This window comes from Rhinichthys klamathensis, unplaced genomic scaffold (assembly GCF_029890125.1).
Source record: "Rhinichthys klamathensis goyatoka isolate OS25496 unplaced genomic scaffold, OSU_Roscu_1.1 h1tg000482l_1, whole genome shotgun sequence".
NCBI lineage: Eukaryota > Metazoa > Chordata > Actinopteri > Cypriniformes > Leuciscidae > Rhinichthys > Rhinichthys klamathensis.
The window spans coordinates 701741-725928 of record NW_026606969.1 but is presented as its reverse complement, the minus strand read 5'-3'; the positions used below and the strand labels follow the sequence as shown (position 1 = coordinate 725928).

Below are 24188 nucleotides of genomic sequence, written 5' to 3'. Positions count from 1 at the left end.
TAAATTCACACAAAATCCAAATTTTTCTGTTAGATATATATGTAAGAAAAGAAAAGAATTAATTTATATATATATATCTATGAGGTTTGCGTTCGTCGCAGTTGTGACGTCATTGTCGCGTTGCGCGCGCTCTCGCTTCAGTCCGCGGGAGGTCTGAGCGGAGCGAGGTATGTAATGTGTGCACTCCTGTTCAAAAGAGTGTTATAAGTGAAAATAATCCCTAATAAAATGTGATTTGATTTCGTTAAAATGTTAAGGAGTATGTACAAGTATGTGATTTTTCCTTGTTAAGCTGTTTTTCCTGCATAAGTGAAAGTTTAACCGAGTGAATGCAGTATCACGCTGTTAGTATGTTAGTGTGAAAGTAGGCCTGTGAAGCGTGTCTGCTGATATCTTTTCTATGTTCAAATGTTTGACAGGAGAGGGCTGATTAAAAACACACTACATTGAATGCAACAAATAATTACTGCATTTTTCAACTCATGCAGGTATGGTTATAAATTGTTTTTGTGATTTCTTTGTGTTCAACCGTATTGGTTATATAAAATGCTGGAATATGGGTGATTTAAAGATGTATATTTTATGAGTTTGATGAGTGTCAATGTATGTTCAGAGATGTATATATATATATATATATATATATATATATATATATATATAGATATATATATATTGTATATTGTTGATACATCTGATGTGATATTAATTATTACTATTTTCTTTTTATTCTTTATGACTGTAAATGAGATTGTACAATGTGAGCTCGCTTCAGTCCGCGGGAGGTCTGAGCGGAGCGAGGAGAGGGCTGATTAAAAACACACTACATTGAATGCAACAAATAATTACTGCATTTTTCAACTCATGCAGATAAAGAACCTCTGAACCAGCGATTCGACTCCAGTCTTTATTCATCACACAACACAACACAACGCAGAGGGGTAGCCGAGTCGTAATAGCAGAGACACGCGAGCCCGAACCGGCTACATATACAGTAAAAAACTTTGGGAAATTTGTTCAACCCAACCGTTGGGTTACACATATTGGGTCAATATGTTGGGTTATTTAAAAAATGCTGGGTCCTTTTAAACAATTGTTGGGTAATTTCTAGTAATTACCCGGCTGTTGGGTTATACGGTTTCCGCAGCGACGGTTCAAATTTTAACGGTCCATTGACAGTCAACCCAAAGAATCGTCTGAAGCCTGATTATGAAAGGTAAATCGTCGTTTTTTAATGTATATACTTATAATATATTGTGTACTGAAACGTGCAATATATCCTAATCTAAAACTGATTTTTTTTTTTTTTTATAAAAAGGATGTTCCCTTTGCTTTAGTCAGTTTTAATGCGTGAGATCGATTGGAAATGAATCCTAGCTATCCCAGTTAGCTCGCTAGCTAGCATATGAATATTATATATATAAATATTACGTTTAGAGATCTGTGGTGATAAACTAAGTAGGCCTATAGTCTGAAATCACTAGAATTACGCAATTACACTCATTTCTGAAACTCTTACCTCAGGAGGAGTCAGTTGGCACTATTTGAGAAGTAACGTTAACATCAATCTCTGATCCCGAAACATTACTTTCAACTTCGCGTTCTTTATGTGGGCACGCATGTCGTTTATGCCCAACATCACCGCATTCAAACACTTCATATTAACGTTACCTGTTGTTGCGTAAACCATGTTTTCCCTTCATGGTAAACACGAAAAGATATATCCAGCGTTCGCACCGGAGAATCCAAAACCATGTTGACATGTCTCCTGAACGACATCACATGTTTTAGAGCCGGGTGGTTGCACTAGACTAGAGGGATCGTGTTAACTAACGACTAACAATTTTTCCACAGCAAACTAGCGCACGCTCCAACGCTTCATTAGTTATGAAAGGCGGAAATCGTGATTTTAGAAGAAGCCGCATAGAGTGGAATGACTTGCACTAAAATCGTCGTTAATAATAAGGTAATTTTCAATTATCTGATTGACAAGATTCTGCGCTTTCAAAAAAAAAAAACCTACAACAGCCTTATTCATACGAGAGGCAGAAGACATACTTTCGTGGCCTACCGCATCCCCTGTCGCAACAAACACATCCTCCACCATTACCCCATGATGAGGAGGCGCGCACACACACACACACACACACACCTGAACCCATCAGCCGGACACGGAGACGCATCCCTCCGCACTTAAACTCGCCTTAACAGCAACAATAATGAAAAATAAACACTTACCAAACCATGCAGAAACAAGATGAAATGGAAAAAAAAAATAGGTGAAAATCCACCACTCAGTCTTCAATCCAATCAAGAAAAACCCCACTTAATACAAGATATATTATCGTGTACAGTTTTGCTTCTTCAGTAGATTTCACTGGTTTTAAGGATGTTTAGGAAAAAAACATGAGAAAAATACAGATTTAGAAATATATTTTTTTGCAAGATAAAATAAATAATAAAATAAATAAATACATACATAATGTCAACTAAACGACTTGTCATAAATGAATAAATATTAACTAAACCATTTATCATAAATAAATAAACATAAATGTCTAAACTAAATTATATATCATAAATAACTAAATAAATGAATGAATGAATAAATAAATGTCAACTAAACCATTTATCATAAATAAATAAACAAAATAAAGCAAACTAAACATTTATTACAAATAAATAAATAATAGTCAACTAAACCATTTTCATAAACTAATAAATAATAGTAAAGTAAACCATTTTTCATGAATAAATAAATAGTCAACTAAACCATTTATCACAAATAAATAAATTTAGTCAACTATAAATGTAATCATAAATAAATAAAAAGTCAACTAAAGCATTTATCATGAATAAATAAATAAATAAATACTCAAGTGTCAGCTAAACCATCCCTCCTGCAAACCACCTACCGTAGATCGTTATGCTTTATCAGAGATATAAGAAAACTTCTTTAGATCCGAGGCTTGTGACGCGACTAAACCTGCAGCACCTGTGTGACGTCCACACACTCCTCTCACACACCAGCACTGCTGTTTAACCACACACACACAGCGAGAGTGTGTAACATCCACAGCCACTTCAGCCTGATCCCTCAGAGCATGTGATCCGGCGACTGAGAAAGAGACTATTGTGTCTCAGAACATCACATCACTATCTCTCTATATCTCTCTCTATCTCTCTCTCTCTGCCTCTCTCTCTCTCTGTCTCCCCATGTGATCTCTCTGACCCCGACGGCGACGAGGACTCACTTCAGGAGCATCTGTTTCCATAGGGACCTTTCTGGAAAACTGCTTCTCCTGAAATTATTCTGGCTTGATTGCTGATGATAAGTGGAGTGACGTGGTTATATATGATTATTGAGAATGAGAAGCTCTCATGTGACTGAAATTCAAATTCAAAGCCACAGGCTGTTGGTCCATTTCAGCCTCGATCCCCCCCACCCCCTTAATCAATCCTTTCAGTGAATGTCATCACGTCGACGCTACAGTCACACTTGCAAGGAAAAAGATATACAAAAAATCTTTTATTCCCACGGCCATTACTATACTGAACAACCATAGACAGAACACATCACATTTTTGTATTTTGCACATGTCTGTACAGCAAATGTGGCTAAATTGTCTTGAGTGTATCCATGTTTTTGTATGTTATCTGAGCCGGTCTTGTCAAAGACAAATTTCTGTCACTTGTGACAGAGAATAAAGTTTTTCTTATCTTATCTTATCTTAACCTCACTGCGCAGCATCTGTACTCCAGACAAAAACGATTCCTTTATCTCGTTTTAAGGGTGTTTCGATATTTTTACTGGAAAACACTACAAAAATACAGATTAAGAAAATAATGGTTGCAGAGACAGAAAGCAATAATACATGTATGCTAACTACCTAACTAACTAGGTCCTAGCCCATTAAATTATTTATATACCAGTAATAATACTTTAAAATCAATCCTAAATGTAACTGTCTGGGAGCCAGTGTAGAGACCTGAGGACTGGTGTGATATGTTCATATTTTCTGGTTCTGCTCAGAATCCTGGCAGCAGATATAACCCACTAACCAACCAACCAACTAAAATCTTTCAATGAAATAGTATTAATTATTAATAATAATATTACAAGATATATTATCTTACAGATATAAACAACTAACCAACCAAACAACTAAAATCTTTCAATGAAATAGTATTAATTATTAATAATATTACAAGATATATTATCTTACAGATATAATTAACCAACTAACTAACTAACTAACTAACTAACTAACTAACTAACTAACTAACTAACTAACACAACCAACCAACTAACTAACCAACCAACAACCTAACCAACCAACCAACACAACAAACTAACCAACCAACCAACCAACCAACCAACTAACCAACCAACTAACCAACCAATCAACCAACCAACCAAGACAACCAACCAACCAACCAACCAACACACCAACCAACCAACCAACTAACCAACTAACTAACCAAACAACACAACCAACTAACTAATCCAACCAACCAACTAACCAACCAACCAACTAACCAACCAACACAACCATTTAACTAACCAACCAACTAACCAACCAACCAACCAACCAACCAACTAACCAACCAACCAACCAACCAACCAACCAACTAACCAACCAACCAACTAACCAACCAACACAACCATTTAACTAACTAACCAACAAATTAACTAAAATCTTACAAAAACAACAAATTAAATAAAATTAATTTATGTTGATACTCACAGGTTGATCAGATGGTGAAGGTCACACAGCAACTTCTGCTCCCAGAACACGGCGCTAAACTTCTCCCTTACTGCTCGGCAAAAAGTGTCAAACCGGAGAGTTTTCAAGGAAAAGATGTATTCTCCTAGAAAGAGACAAGACACGAGGGAGTCCTTGAAGCCTCGTCCAGTGACAAACAGCTGATCAAGACCATCAAAGAAATGCTAAATCTGTGCGAAAATATGTGGCCTATTACATAAACTTAGATCAGAGGAACATTGCGTAAATTTCTTAGATTATATCTTTTAGAGTGAGCTCCCCTGGACGGACTTAATATAAAAATCTGTGAATTTATGACATAAATCACAGAATTAAAGGTTGAGGTGGGGGTGATTTTTAACACATGCAAGTTATACTGAAAATAATAATAATTATATGAATAAAATGTAAAAATAATAAAACAAAATAAAATTTAAATTAAAATTTTTATAAAATAATACAAAAATAGTAAAATGTAAAAATATGCCAAAAAAATACAAAAAACAATACAAAAAATTATAATAAATTGTATAAAAAACAAACATAAAAAGAATAAAATAAAATGTAAACTATATAATATAATAATAAACTGAATAACATTTTAATTTTTTTTTAAAAATGATAAAGTAAATTTAATTAATATACAATAATACTAAAATATAAAAAATACAAAAAGCTAAACAAAAATAAAATTTAAAAATAAAAAATTAACTAATGATAAAATGATAATAATAAATGGTAAAACATAATAATAATAGTAATAATAATAATAAAACAAATAAAACAAAATAAAGTAAAATGTAAAAAATAAAACAATTAAAATAATACAAAATTGTTTTTAATAAATGGTAAAACAAACATAATAATAAAATATAAATAATAAAACAAAACAAAATGTTAAAAAAATGTAAAGAATAGAATCATCGAATAAAAGAATAAAATAAAATAAAACCAAATAATTATTTTTAAAAATGTTTAAAGAAGTAATAATACGGTAAAATAAGTCAAAAAGTTAAATTGTTATTAAAATAAATGAAAATGATTTACATATAAAATGGTTTACCCATTGGCAGATCTCCGAGTCCGTCCTCCAAGCATCCGTCAAACGTGAACTCTTCTCTGATCAGGTCACACACACGCTTCACAGACGCGCATCTCCAACACGAGCTGGAGAGAGGCAGTGAGTGATTCACACAGTGAGGAGCAGAGATATTCACAGCTCTCTCAGGAGACGCTGAGTTATTATCTCTATGGCAAACACTGACTCGTTCATTCCTGAGAGTGGCGTCTGGTTTTACAGAAGGTTTTGGTAGTTTGATGTTTAGTGGTTCTGCGCTGAAGTGATGCACGCCTGTGATTGGCTGAAGCACGGCGATCTGAACAGGAAGTAGGGTCAGATTTCCTGTGTGTGGGTCTTGCTGTAACAGGAAGTTTTTATAAATCCCATTGTCACATGGTAGGGTGGGGTAGTTCGGCTGTTTGTCCGTTTCTTTATTGGTTGTTTGGGTAATCGCTGGCGGCGGTGAATTCACGAGAGTCTTACAGCTGGATGATGATGAATAACCGGCTACATGATCCGCCGTCGAGAAAACTCCCCCAATCCCATCATCCTCGGCGTCGCTCTCGGACGGTTCTTCTGGCTCTAGCGGGAGAGCTTCATCTGTGATGTCATCGAAAGAGACAATCCTTAAAAACAAACAAGAGCATTAGATCCTAGATCCGCAATTACGAGTTAATAATTCAAAATTCTGACTTTATTTCTCGCAATTCTGACTTTATTTCTCGCAATTCTGACTTTATTTCTCGCAATTCTGACTTTATTTCTCACAATTCTGACTATTTCTCGCAATTCTGACTATTTCTCGCAATTATGACTTTAATTCTCGCAATTCTGACTTTATTTCTCGCAATTCTGACTTTATTTTTCGCAATTCTGACTTCATTTCTCACAATTCTGACTATTTCTCACAATTCTGACTTCATTTCTCACAATTCTGACTTTATTTCTCGCAATTCTGACTTTATTTTTCGCAATTCTGACTTCATTTCTCACAATTCTGACTATTTCTCGCAATTCTGACTATTTCTCATAATTCTGCCTTTATTTCTCGCAATTCTGACTTTATTTCTCACAATTCTGACTTTATTTCTCGCAATTCTGACTTTATTTCTCACAATTCTGACTTTATTTCTCACAATTCTGACTTTATTTCTCGCAATTTCTCGCAATTCTGACTTTATTTCTGCAATTCTGACTTTATTCTCACAATTCTGACTTTAATTCTCGCAATTTTGACTTTATTTTTAGCAATTCTGACTTTAATTCTCACAATTCTGACTTTATTTCTCGCAATTTTGACTTTATTTCTCGCAATTCTGACTTTATTTCTGCAATTCTGACTTTATTCTCACTATTCTGACTTTAATTCTCGCAATTCTCACTTTATTTCTCGCAATTGACTTTATTTCTCGCAATTCTGACTTTATTTCTCGCAATTCTGACTTTATTTCTCGCAATTCTGACTTTATTTCTCACAATTCTCACTTTATTTCTCGCAATTCTCACTTTATTTCTCGCAATTCTGACTTTATTTCTCACAATTCTCACTTTATTTCTCACAATTCTCACTTTATTTCTCGCAATTCTGACTTGATTTCTCACAATTCTCACTTTATTTCTCGCAATTCCGACTTTGATTCTCGCAATTCTGACTTTAATTCTCGCAATTCTGACTTTGATTCTCGCAATTCTGACTTTAATTCTCGCAATTCTGACTTTGATTCTCGCAATTCTGACTTTAATTCTCGCAATTCTGACTTTAATTCTCACAATTCTGACTTTATTTCTCGCAATTTTGACTATTTCTCGCAATTCTGACTTTATTTCTGCAATTCTGACTTTATTCTCACTATTCTGACTTTAATTCTCGCAATTCTCACTTTATTTCTCGCAATTGACTTTATTTCTCGCAATTCTGACTTTATTTCTCGCAATTCTGACTTTATTTCTCGCAATTCTGACTTTATTTCTCACAATTCTCACTTTATTTCTCGCAATTCTCACTTTATTTCTCGCAATTCTGACTTTATTTCTCACAATTCTCACTTTATTTCTCACAATTCTCACTTTATTTCTCGCAATTCTGACTTGATTTCTCACAATTCTCACTTTATTTCTCGCAATTCCGACTTTGATTCTCGCAATTCTGACTTTAATTCTCGCAATTCTGACTTTGATTCTCGCAATTCTGACTTTAATTCTCGCAATTCTGACTTTGATTCTCGCAATTCTGACTTTAATTCTCGCAATTCTGACTTTAATTCTCGCAATTCTGACTTTAATTCTCGCAATTCTGACTTTAATTCTCGCAATTCTGACTTTCTCGCAATTCTGACTTTAATTCTCGCAATTCTGACTTTAATTCTCGCAATTCTGACTTTATTCTCACTATTCTGACTTTAATTCTCGCAATTCTGACTTTATTTCTGCAATTCTGACTTTATTCTCACTATTCTGACTTTAATTCTCGCAATTCTCACTTTATTTCTCGCAATTGACTTTATTTCTCGCAATTCTGACTTTATTTCTCGCAATTCTGACTTTATTTCTCGCAATTCTGACTTTATTTCTCACAATTCTCACTTTATTTCTCGCAATTCTCACTTTATTTCTCGCAATTCTGACTTTATTTCTCACAATTCTCACTTTATTTCTCACAATTCTCACTTTATTTCTCGCAATTCTGACTTGATTTCTCACAATTCTCACTTTATTTCTCGCAATTCCGACTTTGATTCTCGCAATTCCGACTTTAATTCTCGCAATTCTGACTTTGATTCTCGCAATTCTGACTTTAATTCTCGCAATTCTGACTTTGATTCTCGCAATTCTGACTTTAATTCTCGCAATTCTGACTTTAATTCTCGCAATTCTGACTTTAATTCTCGCAATTCTGACTTTCTCGCAATTCTGACTTTAATTCTCGCAATTCTGACTTTAATTCTCGCAATTCTGACTTTGATTCTCGCAATTCTGACTTTAATTCTCGCAATTCTGACTTTAATTCTCGCAATTCTGACTTTAATTCTCACAATTCTGACTTTATTTCTCACAATTCTGACTTTATTTCTCGCAATTATGACTTTAATTCTCGCAATTATGACTTTATTTCTCGCAATTCTGATTATTTCTCGCAATTCTGACTTGATTTCTCGCAATTCTGACTTGATTTCTCGCAATTCTGACTTGATTTCTCACAATTCTGATTTTATTTCTCGCAATTCTGATTATTTCTCGCAATTCTGACTTGATTTCTCGCAATTCTGACTTGATTTCTCGCAATTCTGACTTCAATTCTCGCAATTCTGACTTTATTTCTCGCAATTCTGACTTTATTTCTCACAATTCTGACTTCATTTCTCGCAATTCTGACTTCATTTCTCGCAATTCTGACTTCATTTCTCGCAATTCTGACTTCATTTCTCGCAATTCTGACTTCATTTCTCGCAATTCTGACTTCATTTCTCACAATTCTGACTATTTCTCATAATTCTGACTATTTATCACAATTCTGACTATTTCTCACAATTCTGACTTTAATTCTCGCAATTCTGACTTTAATTCTCGCAATTCTGACTTTATTTCTCGCAATTCTGACTTTATTTCTCGCAATTCTGACTATTTCTTGCAATTTTGACTTCATTTCTCACAATTCTGACTATTTCTCGCAATTCTGACTTGATTTCTTGCAATTCTGACTTCATTTCTCGCAATTCTGACTTTAATTCTTGCAATTCTGACTATTTCTCGCAATTCTGACTTTAATTCTCGCAATTCTGACTTTATTTCTCGCAATTCTGACTTTATTTTTCGCAATTCTGACTTCATTTCTCACAATTCTGACTATTTCTCACAATTCTGACTTCATTTCTCACAATTCTGACTTTATTTCTCGCAATTCTGACTTTATTTTTCGCAATTCTGACTTCATTTCTCACAATTCTGACTATTTCTCGCAATTCTGACTATTTCTCATAATTCTGCCTTTATTTCTCGCAATTCTGACTTTATTTCTCACAATTCTGACTTTATTTCTCGCAATTCTGACTTTATTTCTCACAATTCTGACTTTATTTCTCACAATTCTGACTTTATTTCTCGCAATTTCTCGCAATTCTGACTTTATTTCTGCAATTCTGACTTTATTCTCACAATTCTGACTTTAATTCTCGCAATTTTGACTTTATTTTTAGCAATTCTGACTTTAATTCTCACAATTCTGACTTTATTTCTCGCAATTTTGACTTTATTTCTCGCAATTCTGACTTTATTTCTGCAATTCTGACTTTATTCTCACTATTCTGACTTTAATTCTCGCAATTCTCACTTTATTTCTCGCAATTGACTTTATTTCTCGCAATTCTGACTTTATTTCTCGCAATTCTGACTTTATTTCTCGCAATTCTGACTTTATTTCTCACAATTCTCACTTTATTTCTCGCAATTCTGACTTTATTTCTCACAATTCTCACTTTATTTCTCACAATTCTCACTTTATTTCTCGCAATTCTGACTTGATTTCTCACAATTCTCACTTTATTTCTCGCAATTCCGACTTTATATCTTGCAATTCCGACTTTGATTCTCGCAATTCTGACTTTAATTCTCGCAATTCTTACTTTGATTCTCGCAATTCTGACTTTAATTCTCGCAATTCTGACTTTGATTCTCGCAATTCTGACTTTAATTCTCGCAATTCTGACTTTAATTCTCGCAATTCTGACTTTAATTCTCGCAATTCTGACTTTAATTCTCGCAATTCTGACTTTAATTCTCGCAATTCTGACTTTAATTCTCGCAATTCTGACTTTGATTCTCGCAATTCTGACTTTAATTCTCGCAATTCTGACTTTAATTCTCGCAATTCTGACTTTAATTCTCACAATTCTGACTTTAATTCTCACAATTCTGACTTTATTTCTCGCAATTCTGACTTTATTTCTCGCAATTATGACTTTAATTCTCGCAAGTATGACTTTATTTCTCGCAATTCTGATTATTTCTCGCAATTCTGACTTGATTTCTCGCAATTCTGACTTGATTTCTCGCAATTCTGACTTGATTTCTCACAATTCTGATTTTATTTCTCGCAATTCTGACTTCAATTCTCGCAATTCTGACTTTATTTCTCGCAATTCTGACTTTAATTCTCGCAATTCTGACTTTATTTCTCGCAATTCTGACTTCATTTCTCGCAATTCTGACTTCATTTCTCGCAATTCTGACTTCATTTCTCACAATTCTGACTATTTCTCATAATTCTGACTATTTATCACAATTCTGACTATTTCTCACAATTCTGACTTTAATTCTCGCAATTCTGACTTTAATTCTCACAATTCTGCCTTTATTTCTCACAATTCTGACTTTATTTCTCGCAATTCTGACATTTTTTTCGCAATTCTGACTTTAATTCTCGCAATTCTGACTTTAATTCTCACAATTCTGACTATTTCTCACAATTCTGACTTTATTTCTCACAATTTTGACTTTAATTCTCGCAATTCTGACTTTAATTCTCACAATTCTGACTTTATTTCTCATAATTCTGACTATTTCTCATAATTCTGACTATTTCTCATAATTCTGACTATTTCTCGCAATTCTGACTTTATTTCTCGCAATTCTGACTTCATTTCTCGCAATTCTGACTTCATTTCTCGCAATTCTGACTTTATTTCTCGCAATTCTGACTTTATTTCTCGCAATTCTGACTATTTCTTGCAATTTTGACTTCATTTCTCACAATTCTGACTATTTCTCGCAATTCTGACTTGATTTCTTGCAATTCTGACTTCATTTCTCGCAATTCTGACTTTAATTCTTGCAATTCTGACTTGATTTCTCGCAATTCTGACTTGATTTCTCGCAATTCTGACTTGATTTCTCGCAATTCTGACTTGATTTCTCACAATTCTGACTTTATTTCTCGCAATTATGACTTTAATTCTCGCAAGTATGACTTTATTTCTCGCAATTCTGATTATTTCTCGCAATTCTGACTTGATTTCTCGCAATTCTGACTTGATTTCTCGCAATTCTGACTTGATTTCTCACAATTCTGATTTTATTTCTCGCAATTCTGACTTCAATTCTCGCAATTCTGACTTTATTTCTCGCAATTCTGACTTTAATTCTCGCAATTCTGACTTTATTTCTCGCAATTCTGACTTCATTTCTCGCAATTCTGACTTCATTTCTCGCAATTCTGACTTCATTTCTCACAATTCTGACTATTTCTCATAATTCTGACTATTTATCACAATTCTGACTATTTCTCACAATTCTGACTTTAATTCTCGCAATTCTGACTTTAATTCTCACAATTCTGACTTTATTTCTCACAATTCTGACTTTATTTCTCGCAATTCTGACATTTTTTTCGCAATTCTGACTTTAATTCTCGCAATTCTGACTTTAATTCTCACAATTCTGACTATTTCTCACAATTCTGACTTTATTTCTCACAATTTTGACTTTAATTCTCGCAATTCTGACTTTAATTCTCACAATTCTGACTTTATTTCTCATAATTCTGACTATTTCTCATAATTCTGACTATTTCTCATAATTCTGACTATTTCTCGCAATTCTGACTTTATTTCTCGCAATTCTGACTTTATTTCTCGCAATTCTGACTTCATTTCTCGCAATTCTGACTTTATTTCTCGCAATTCTGACTTTATTTCTCGCAATTCTGACTATTTCTTGCAATTTTGACTTCATTTCTCACAATTCTGACTATTTCTCGCAATTCTGACTTGATTTCTTGCAATTCTGACTTCATTTCTCGCAATTCTGACTTTAATTCTTGCAATTCTGACTTGATTTCTCGCAATTCTGACTTGATTTCTCGCAATTCTGACTTGATTTCTCACAATTCTGACTTTATTTCTTGCAATTCTGACTTCATTTCTCGCAATTCTGACTTCATTTCTCGCAATTCTGACTTCATTTCTCGCAATTCTGACTTGATTTCTCGCAATTCTAACTTGATTTCTCACAATTCTGACTTTATTTCTTGCAATTCTGACTTGATTCCTTGCAAAAAAATGTGGGGTAAATATATCAGTGAATTCTTCTTGAAACGGTTCACTTTCACCCCCGATCTGAACTTAAATGTTGTAATTCATGAATGCTTTGACCTAAGGTTGGTCTCTTTATAAAGAAGACACTTGGTAGATTATTGCAGAAGTGAAAGCACTTGAAAAAATCGAAGTGTAAAAAAGTTATAGAAGTGAAAGCGGATAGTCCATCTATCACGGATATATAGCCTATATAAAAGTGTGTGAGTAGACCTACAGCTCAGACTGTGTGTTTGGGGTCAGGACTATCGGGCTGAAGTGTGTATCAGGAGAGGTGAAGGCCTCGGGCAAACGGATGCTGGTGGAGGACACTGGGTAATTATGAGGAACAGGACCCGTTACAGGGGCCAACCGGCCCTCGAGGGCCAACGGGACAAAACCTGAGACAAAAACACACCTGCAGATTAATAACACACAAATGTAAAGCATGTTCATTTTCAGCCGACACACATGTTTGAACGTTTATTACAAAACAGGGTGGATCTCATGAAAACGTGTGGATCACATTTCACCCCCCAAAACAGATATATGAAATTTTACATGATGAAGAGGAATCCTATTTTAGGACCATTAATGCAATTATTTTTGCAAGATAACTGTATTTTAATAGCAAAAGCACATTCCCCTCATATTCTCATTTCTGTAATGCATCCATTTTACTTTTGAGTTTTTTTATGTTTTTTTTTATTCTCATTTTATATATATATATATATATATATATATATACTGTATATACATACAAAATATTTCTGTTTAAAACAAATAATTAATAATAATAGGGTTTTCACAAACATATGAAACAGCACAACTGTTTTCAACACTGATAATAATCATAAATGTTTCTTGAGCATCAAATCCTCATATTAGAGTGATTTCTGAAGGATCATGTGACACTGAAGACTGGAGTAATGATGCTGAAAATTCAGCTTTGATCACAGGAATAAATGACACTTTACTGTATATTCACATAGAAAACAGCTGATTTACATTATAATAACATTTCACAATTTTTACTGTAGTTTTGATCAATAAACACAGCCTTGTTAGCATAATCCACCCAAAACTTTTGAATAACAGTGCATATACATAATTATTTTTTTATTTTTTTTACATTATATTAATATGAGATTCGTTTCACATTACATTACAAAGAATGTGTGGGTAAATGTGCTTAATTGTCATACAGATAATAGGCTTTCTTTATGAGCAGTAGAATTTCTCTCTTCTGATTTTAGGGTGAAATATGAGCTGAAAATGTTCTTGACAGGTTTTGTGAGAGTTTAATCTGAAATGTTAAAAATGCACATTGACAGAATGACTCGCACCTGTGTGAACTTGTCCCACGTGTGGGTCAGGTGTGTTTTCAGCACTCTCAGGAGAACACGGTTCCTCCGTAACTCTATTCCCATCCAATGCCTTCAATGACAAACGCTTCTTGTTATGAGAAACTTGCTGAGCGAAGTTCATGTATTAACACAGGAAAGAGTTACAGACGAGCGTTTGCACTGACAGCTGGTATGTTTATAAGAGTAGCTCTTTATTTGTTTCTATTTTTAGTCTGTATAAATAATTTTTGAATAAACATCTGTGGGAACGTTGATACTTAAACCGAGTCTCCTGAGATTTGAAAGATCAACCTCTGAGCAATTGCATTCCTTTGAGAAATCTCATGAAAAATCAATTCACGACTATCTGGAAGCTGGAGTTACACAAAAAAAATGTGTATTAGATGTGCAAACGTGACAGAGATGAGTGTGTGTCGCTGATATCTCTGGACTGACATGTTTAATGCGGTAGAAGGACGATGTTTCTGTGACACACAGTTGATCAAATAAGCAAACTCGTTTCCCACACACAATAAAAAACTAAAAAGGCTGCAACATTTTATTTCACAATTCTGACTTTCACGCAAATTCTGAGGTTATTACTCACAATTCTGACTTTTTTTAAGAATTGTTATAAAACCTAGCAATTGCGAGAAAAAGTCATTATTGGGGAATATAAGCTTGCAAATAAAAAAGGTAATTGCAATTTTTTTCTCACAATTCTGACTTTATTTCTCATAATTCTGACTTTATTTCTTGCAATTCTGACTTTATTTCTCACAATTCTACGGAACCCCTGATGGGACCTTTGCAAAAAAATAAAAATAAAGACTATCGCGTCGCACGCATTACAATTTCTCGTGTGCTTGTGATAGTTTTCTCGTGCGCTCGCGATAGTCTTTATTTTTATTTTTTTGCAAAGGTCCCCTCAGGGGCTCCGCACAATTCTCACTTTATTTCTCGCAATTCTGACTTTTTTCTTGTAATTCTGACTTTATTTCTCGCAATTCTGACTTTTTTCTTGCAATTCTCACTTTATTTCTCGCAATTCTCACTTTTTTCTTGCAATTCTGACTTTATTTCTCGCAATTCTCACTTTATTTCTCGCAATTCTCACTTTTTTTCTCACAATTCTCACTTTATTTCTCGCAATTCTGACTTTATTTCTCGCAATTCTGACTTTATTTCTCGCAATTCTGACTTTTTACTTGCAATTCTGACTTTATTTCACAGTTCTCAATTTATTTATCATAATTCTGACTTTATTTCACGAAGTTCTCAATTTATTTCTCATAATTCTGACTTTATATCTTGCAATTCGCAATTCTGACTTTATTTCTCGCAATTCTCACTTTATTTCTCGTAATTCTGCCTTTATTTCTCACAATTCTCACTTTATTTCTCGCAATTCTGACTTTATTTCCCGCAATTATGACTTTATTTCTCGCAATTATGACTTTTTTTCTCGCAATTCTGACTTTATTTCACAGTTCTCAATTTATTTATCATAATTCTGACTTTATATCTTGCAATTCGCAATTCTGACTTTATTTCTCGCAATTAAGACTTTTTTCTCACAATTCTGACTTTATTTCTCGTAATTCTGCCTTTATTTCTCGCAATTCTCACTTTATTTCACAGTTCTCAATTTATTTATCATAATTCTGACTTTATTTCACGAAGTTCTCAATTTATTTATCATAATTCTGACTTTATATCTTGCAATTCGCAATTCTGACTTTATTTCTCGCAATTAAGACTTTTTTCTCACAATTCTGACTTTATTTCTCGTAATTCTGCCTTTATTTCTCGCAATTCTGACTTTATTTCACAGTTCTCAATTTATTTCTCATAATTCTGACTTTATATCTTGCAATTCGCAATTCTGTCTTTATTTCTCGCAATTCTGACTTTATTTCTCGCAATTAAGACTTTTTTCCCGCAATTCTGACTTTATTTCCCGCAATTATGACTTTATTTCTCGCAATTATGACTTTTTTCTCGCAATTCTGACTTTATTTCACAGTTCTCAATTTATTTATCATAATTCTGACTTTATATCTTGCAATTCGCAATTCTGACTTTATTTCTCGCAATTAAGACTTTTTTCTCGCAATTCTGACTTTATTTCTCGTAATTCTGCCTTTATTTCTCACAATTCTCACTTTATTTCTCGCAATTCTGACTTTATTTCTCGCAATTATGACTTTATTTCTCGCAATTATGACTTATTTCTCGCAATTCTGACTTTATTTCACAGTTCTCAATTTATTTATCATAATTCTGACTTTATTTCACGAAGTTCTCAATTTATTTATCATAATTCTGACTTTATATCTTGCAATTCGCAATTCTGACTTTATTTCTCGCAATTAAGACTTTTTTCTCACAATTCTGACTTATTTCTCGTAATTCTGCCTTTATTTCTCGCAATTCTGACTTTATTTCACAGTTCTCAATTTATTTCTCATAATTCTGACTTTATATCTTGCAATTCGCAATTCTGTCTTTATTTCTCGCAATTCTGACTTTATTTCTCGCAATTAAGACTTTTTTCTCGCAATTATGACTTTTTTCTTGCAATTCTGACTTTATTTCTGCCGGGAGTATGTGCAGACAGTGAGCTATCGTGCTGCTAAATTTGGAGATAAAACGTTGCAATTCCATTCCATGGTGGAAACAAGTTTCCCCAGTAAAAGGCACAGAGAACAGAGACTCTATAGAACTATAAAGACGAGATCACAGGACTGATCAGATCCTGCCGCTTCACCTGATGAACTCGACTGATGAGCTGCGTCCACACACTCTCTGCATCACTTCCCTGCCGGCAGAGGTAGTCACGGCAACACTGAAAGATGACAGCAGAATAACCCACATTACCATACGCAAACAGCCTGAGAGACCGCAGAACGAGAGTTTGGAGGAAGAAAACAAACCAGAAATGCATTCGTTGCATAAAGAAAATCAAGCCTTTCGTTTTTAACACTGAATTAATAATTACATAATAATCATCCATAATTGCACTTTGTTAATATTACTCACTTTAGTTAACATATAATAATCATAATAATAATTTGTTATTCATAATGCACTTTTCTAGTACCCAAAGCTCTTAGTTTTTTAACGCGAACTAACAATGAACAATAATGTTACAATATGTTACATATGTTAATTTCAACATTTACTTATAAAATGTTTTAATTAGATTTAATGTTGGATTTTTTTAACATTAGTTAATTAGTTAAAAACAATGAACAACTATATTTTTATTAATTAACAGTGTGCAATATTATTTTTTTTGCAGCGTTTAATAATCTTTGCCACTGTTAATTAATACAATTTGTATTAATTATGTTAACAAATGAAACCTTAAAGTAAAGTGTATTGTAAATATTGTAAAGATTTTTTAATGATTTTAATTGTAATAATATTTCACAATATTACTGTACATTGAGCATAAGACACTTAAAAACTTTTTTTTTATTATTATTATTATTTCTATTATTTGTATACACTATATAAAATTCCTGCACAATAGACTTTTCTTTTCATTTTATTTTTCTTTATAATAAATATAATTCTCCTATATTTTGGGTGTTTGAGTAAAATATGACTCTATAAAATACGTTTTAAATGAATAAATAATGTATGATCGTTCTCAAGCACCTTTTTGGCCGTTTCAATGGACGGTCTTTCGATCGGCGTTCTCTTGGCCATCTCCAGCAGGAGTCTCTTGAGTTTCCTCGGCATGGCCAACTTTTGATCGGGAGACAAATCAAACTTGGCTGAAGCCCAGAGGACGGCTGCCACCCCGTACACACACGCCTAGAGAAAAACACACACCCGTTTAAACACACAACACTGTGTGTAACTACTAGAAAGTGGTTGCCATAATGACAAACCTTTTCCGTCACAATTCCATGTTCTTGAAATTCAGGAGCCAGGAAAAACGCATCACAGGAGACTGAGAAGGACAGAGTTAATAATAATAATAATAAACTTTATTTTATATAGCGCCTTTAAAGCAGCTTCTCAAGGCACTTTACATAAAAATAAATAATAATAAGAGTAAAAAAATACACAGAAAAGCGTACAAAAAACAAAAGAACACACTGGAATACAAAATAATTAAACCATTAGGAAAAAGCCAACCTAAAAAAGTGAGTTTTTATGTTGGATTCAAAAAATGTTTCGATTTTGTGCATCTTTAATATGAGAAGGAAGTGCGTTCCGGAGTCTAGGAGTTGATGAACTGATATCAGTTATAACGATTGCATTAGTTGTTAGAGCTCGTACCTGAGTCTTTGGGTCTCAGAAACAGCATCTCTCCTTCACAGCCCACAAACACTGAGTCCAGACACAGATAGTCTGATGGAACACAGAGAACAGGGATTCTTCTCAAACACGTGATCATACAAATCAGGAGCAAACGATTGCGGAGTAAATCTTGCTTTTGGTTCTTATTAAAGTGTGATGGTTGCTGAGACTATCAGTGTGTCTGAATGTGGGTAGCTGGAAAATTACATTCCTTGCTTCAACATTCAAGATTTTAGGTTAAAATCTTAGGAATATCAAGTCAGCCAAAATATTGTAAAATATTTACTTGAAATTCAGATTTTATTTGAATATTTCAATAATTTAACAACGAAAAATGTTCAAACAGTTAATGCAGGTAAAAGTGTGTGTGTGTGTGTGTGTGTGTGTTTTAATAAAAAAATTATTACAATTTTTGTTTAGCTGCATGTCATTTGACCATTTATAAATATATATTTATTATAATTTTTATTATTGTCTGATGTCAGTTAATGGTGACATGACATGCAAATAAACAAATAAATAAAAAATAAAATTATTTGTTCAATTTTTATTATTTATTATTTGTAAGTGTTTTATTTTAATTGTTTGACATTTTTTTAATAATAATGATAGTAAATAATAAAAAATCTTGCTTTAACATTCAAGATTTTAGTTTAAAATTTATGGGAATGTCAAATCTATTTTATTTATATATTAATTAATCGCATTGTATATTATTTTCATAGTGTTGAAATGACAAGACAAAGTACGGAAGCTGGTTTCCATCACGTAATTAAAAATAAAAAAGCTAATTGCGAATTCTTTTTATCTCAAAATTCTGACTTTATTTCTCATAAATTCAAGTTTATAATTGACTTTCTCAGAATTGTGAGATGTAATCTTGCAATTCAGAAAAAAAAAAATCTACATTGTGAGATATAAACTCGCAACTATCTTTTGTATTTAATGTTTTTTACTCCATGGCAGAAACAAGCTTATAGAAAAGTGTATATTTTTGTATGCTGTAACTGGTCACCACTTCTCTATATTTTTTGTTTATTTTCAAGTTCTAACTTTTTTGATGTTCACTTTATTCCTTCAGTGTGAATATTCCATCAGGTCCCTACACTTAATGCATAATAATCATATTAGTATTAGAAAATGTTTATTAAACATGCATATGTGCATTAGCAAAGCACTGCATAATGTTGCATTAAAATATAGGTTAATTATCGACATGATACATTAGCAAAGACGAAGTAAAGCGTCTTTGATGTTGCCGACTGACCCGGGAGGTCGATGTACGTCTGCAGTGTGGAGAGACACGTGTGGCATAAAGCCCAGAGCTCGTTCACTGAGAGCGGCGCGGAGCGAGAGAGAAGATCCCGCAGGGACATCCACTGGGAAACAAACATACAACAACATCACTCATTCATTTTACATCTTATTACACTTTCTAAGTGCTAAAACTGTATCACCATTATTCCCCAGCTGACTTTTATGAACTCTAACAAGGCAGTGTTGTGAGAACATGAACGTGAAGAAATGACCAGCCCTGCTTTGAGAGTTTAAGCCTTGCCAATGGAAATATTCAAGCACAAGAAGATGCAAAAAAGAAATCAATTCGTTACTTGAACGCTGTGTGGAAGGGTTTGTGTGCTCAAACATCAGAAGCGAGCGCAGAAAGTGCAAATTCACAAAAAAATATGTCAAAAAACACCTGAAAACTACTGATACTACTGCGTCTTCAATAATAATTAGCTGTAGCATCGAAATTGGAATAGAGGATTGTGAATTTTCACTGGTATCTAAAACTTTCTGCCTGTTTTTGCTAAAACATGCTTATGGCTAGTAAATGTTTGTAAGTCACCAGCCATTGGCAGGTGCGGCCAAAGTTAGGTTTAGGCCCTGGTTAAAACACTTACATGTTTATTTTGGATGTTTTCTTTCCACTAGTCTGAAAGAAGATATGTTATAGAACAGAATAGACTCAAATCTCAATATTGAGCAGTGCAGGAAAGAAACTGTAGTGTCTTGCCTTAAAGGAGTAGTTCACTTCAGAATTAAAATGTCCTGATGATTTACTCTCCCGCACGTCATCCGAGATGTTCATGTCTTTCTTTCTTCAGTCAAAAAGAAATTATGTTTTTTGAGGAAAGCATTCCAGGATTTTCTCCATATAGTGACTTCAATGGTCCAACAGGTCGAAGGTCCAGATGTGAGTTTCAGTGCAGCTTCAAAGTCTCGACACGATCCAGCCGAGGAATAAGAGTCTGATCTAGACAAACCAGCCGACATTTATAACAAAAATAAACATTTATATACTTTTTAACCACTAATGCTGGTCTTCCACTGGCTGTGATGCGACACACATTACGTAATCAGGTTGAAAGGTCAAGCGTGACGTAGGTGTAAGAACAGACCCAGTGTTTACAAAGCGAACGTGCAAAGACTGAGTCAAACGCCATTTACAAAAAAAATGTTTGAACGTGATTACGTAATGCGTGAAATCATGGATGAGCAAGGCAAGCATTTGTGGTTAAAAAGTATATAAATGTTTATTTTTATTATAAAATGTCCGCTGGTTTGTCTAGATCAGACTCTTATTCCTCGGCTGGATCGTGTCGAGACTTTGAAGCTGCACTGAAACTCACATCTGGACCTTCGACCCGTTGGACCATTGAAGTCACTATATGGAGAAAATCCTGCAATGTTTTCCTCAAAAACTTGCATTTCTTATATCATATTGCTACCTCTTTGTTTAACTGGTAGAAATTAAGTATATGATAACAAATATCCATTGGTATTAACCAACTGTAATATAATCCCTTCATTGAACCAAGTATGATAGAATAGTGATTAGTTTAGAATAACTCCCTCTTGCAGCATCTCTTCTCTTCTCTGGTGATGTGGGTGGGGCTATAACCTGTCACTCACACGAGATCAGCCAATTGCAAACCACAACCATCTAATCAATTCCCCACAGACACAATCAAGCCCCGCCCACATTTGTTCTTGTTCCAGAAGCGTTTCACTCGATATACGACACTATAGAGGAGAAAAACTAGCGAAACTGCCAACTTTAAACATTTGAACTTATCTGAGCTAGAAAACATTCTTGAAATTAATTTGACCTGCTCTGAAAATCACCAAAACTCAAGATGAGTGTACAACGTAGCTAAAATTGTAAGTAAGGAAATGTGTTTTTGGTCCTAAAGTGTATTACAACAAATTGTAAGGGAAGACACTTCAGGTGAATAGGGTCAAATTTTAACTAATAGATCAATTGACCGTTTAACCTGATTACGTAATGTGTGTCGCATCACAGCCAGTGCAAGACCAGCATTAGTGGTTAAAAAGTATATAAATGTTTATTTTTGTTATATAATGTCCGCTGGTTTGTCTAGATCAGACTCTTATTCCTCGGCTGGATCGTGTCGAGACTTTGAAGCTGCACTGAAACTCACATCTGGACCTTCGACCCGTTGGACCATTGAAGTCACTATATGGAGAAAATCCTGCAATGTTTTCCTCAAAAACCTTCATTTCTTTTCGACTGAAGAAAGAAAGACATGAACATCTCGGATGACGTGCGGGAGAGTAAATCATCATGGAATTTTAATTCCAAATAATAATAAAATCGGTCAAATTTCGGCCGTTCTGTATCAACAAACAAACCTCGTTCTGATATCCCTCATTCAGGGACAGGATAGTTTTGTAGTCGTGGTTTGAGCAGCACAGATCTCCGTCTTCCAGGATTTCAGCGTCTACAAAGTCTGTGTGATCCGTCTCACGAGCATCCGGTTGGACCGTGGCATCCACAGACGGGACACATGGTTCCTCTCCTCCCCACTCGGACCGTCTCTCAGCCCGAGTGTGTTTAGCCCGCAGTCTCCCGCCCCAGCTCTCGTCCTCGCTGATCTCGGACAGGTCGGACACCAGCATGCTGATGGGAGTGTGTGAGGGAGGACTGAACACCCGAGGGTTGTTGGAGTCCGGCACGGAGCAGGACCGGTTCAGGGCTCTCCTCTCCTGACTCCTCCTGCGCACCGGAGAACTGTTCTGAGACCTGCTGTCCGGCGAGGGCTCGTCTTCCCTGGTGAAGAGCCGAGTCAATATGCATTCAATTTGTATTATTATTATAATTCTCAGCTTATTTCTGTTTTATGTACAGTGCTTTATTATTTAAAAGTGCATTGTGTAATATTTAGGAGGATCTGTTGACAGAAATGCAATATCATATACATAACTATGTTTTCAGTGGTGTATAATGACTTTACATAATGAACTAAAGTAGTAAAATGCCATAAGATATTATGTCTTGTTTTCTGGGGAAATAAATAAAAATTAAGTGAGTTTTTGTTTAAAACAAGAAAAATTATCTGTCAATGGGGTTCAGAAAAATAATATTGTTTCTGTTTGAAATAAGATTATTTTTCTTACCCCATTTACAGATAATTTTGCTTGTTTTAAGTAAAAACTCACTTAATTTTGATTAATTCCCCCGGAAAACAAGACATGATATCTTATGTCATTTTACTCATCTAGTAAATGCTTCTTGATTTAAGAACTTTTTGACATTTGGACTGGAAACAAGACAAACATACTAAGAAAGAAAAGCATTTCTGCAGTGTGTTTCTGTACCTGAGTCCAGCCGAAGCTCCAGACCAACGAGATCCGTGACACACCAAACCTCTCCGCTTCAACAGGAGCTCTTCTCCGTCACAGGAGTCGCCGGAGGGGTTTCTGATCATGGGACGAGCGCTGCTGTGATTCTCCGTGGAGTTTGAGCTTACAGCTTTGCAATCAAGAAAATGGAAACTGGAACCGTCTGTGAAGAAATAGAAAGATCTGGCAACGCAAGATACTAGAGCTGCGACTCCCACACCGCTTTTGTCAGCAGAACCCCTTTAAGATACAATATTTACTTGAAGACCACCTGAGATTTTATCTGAACATTTCAATACAATTAACATGTTCATTGTTCTCAGTTAATGCTCACATGACATGCAGAAAAAAACCCATATATATATATACACACACACATACTTTTTGTGTTACTGTCTGATGTCCGTTAATAGTGACTGACATGCAGCTAAACAAACATTTTAATAATTTATTTAGATATTTTATTTCTACCATTGTCCGATGTCAGTTATTGGTCACAGGAAATGCAGGGAGACAAAAAAAAAAAATATATATATATATATAATTTTTTTTCATTTTTTTATTATTATTCTCGGATGTCAGTTAATGGTCACATACTTGTATTGTTTTTTAAATTATTATTATTATAATTTTTTTATTATTCTCTGATGTCAATTAATGATCACATGACATGCAAGTGAAACAAAATATATATATATATATATATATATATACATATTTAAATGTATTCTTTTTATTATTCATTATTTTTAAGTGTTTTATTTTACTTGTTTAAATGAGTTGCATTTTTAAATCATTTATTTATTTCAATTTTATATTTTTGGATTAATTATCAATCCATAATTTCTTTTGAAGGTATTTTTTTGAATGATAACTTTATGTTGTTTATTTATTCTTTGTTTGCTGCTATTTGGACTTGAAATTGTATTAAGCTTTGTCTTTTTGAGGTTTGTTTGGTATCTTGTAGTATGTTCAGTTAGTTTTTTTAATG

The 24188-nt window shown here is 34.0% G+C and overlaps 1 protein-coding gene across 1 annotated transcript in view; it reads right to left on the bottom strand.

Annotated features, from left to right (window-relative positions):
• The window catches only part of LOC130072193 (kinase non-catalytic C-lobe domain-containing protein 1), a 97800-nt gene that overhangs the window by 56648 nt on the left and 16964 nt on the right, over positions 1-24188 (bottom strand). The window contains exons 6-16 of the mRNA XM_056237206.1: positions 23174-23360; positions 22208-22625; positions 19818-19929; positions 18530-18601; positions 18136-18197; positions 17900-18058; positions 17004-17081; positions 14234-14324; positions 13126-13288; positions 5827-6449; positions 4746-4869 (exon numbers count right to left, since the gene is read on the bottom strand). Of these exons, the coding sequence (XP_056093181.1) occupies positions 4746-4869; positions 5827-6449; positions 13126-13288; positions 14234-14324; positions 17004-17081; positions 17900-18058; positions 18136-18197; positions 18530-18601; positions 19818-19929; positions 22208-22625; positions 23174-23360 (2089 nt within the window). The remainder of the gene's footprint in view (positions 1-4745; positions 4870-5826; positions 6450-13125; positions 13289-14233; positions 14325-17003; positions 17082-17899; positions 18059-18135; positions 18198-18529; positions 18602-19817; positions 19930-22207; positions 22626-23173; positions 23361-24188) is intronic.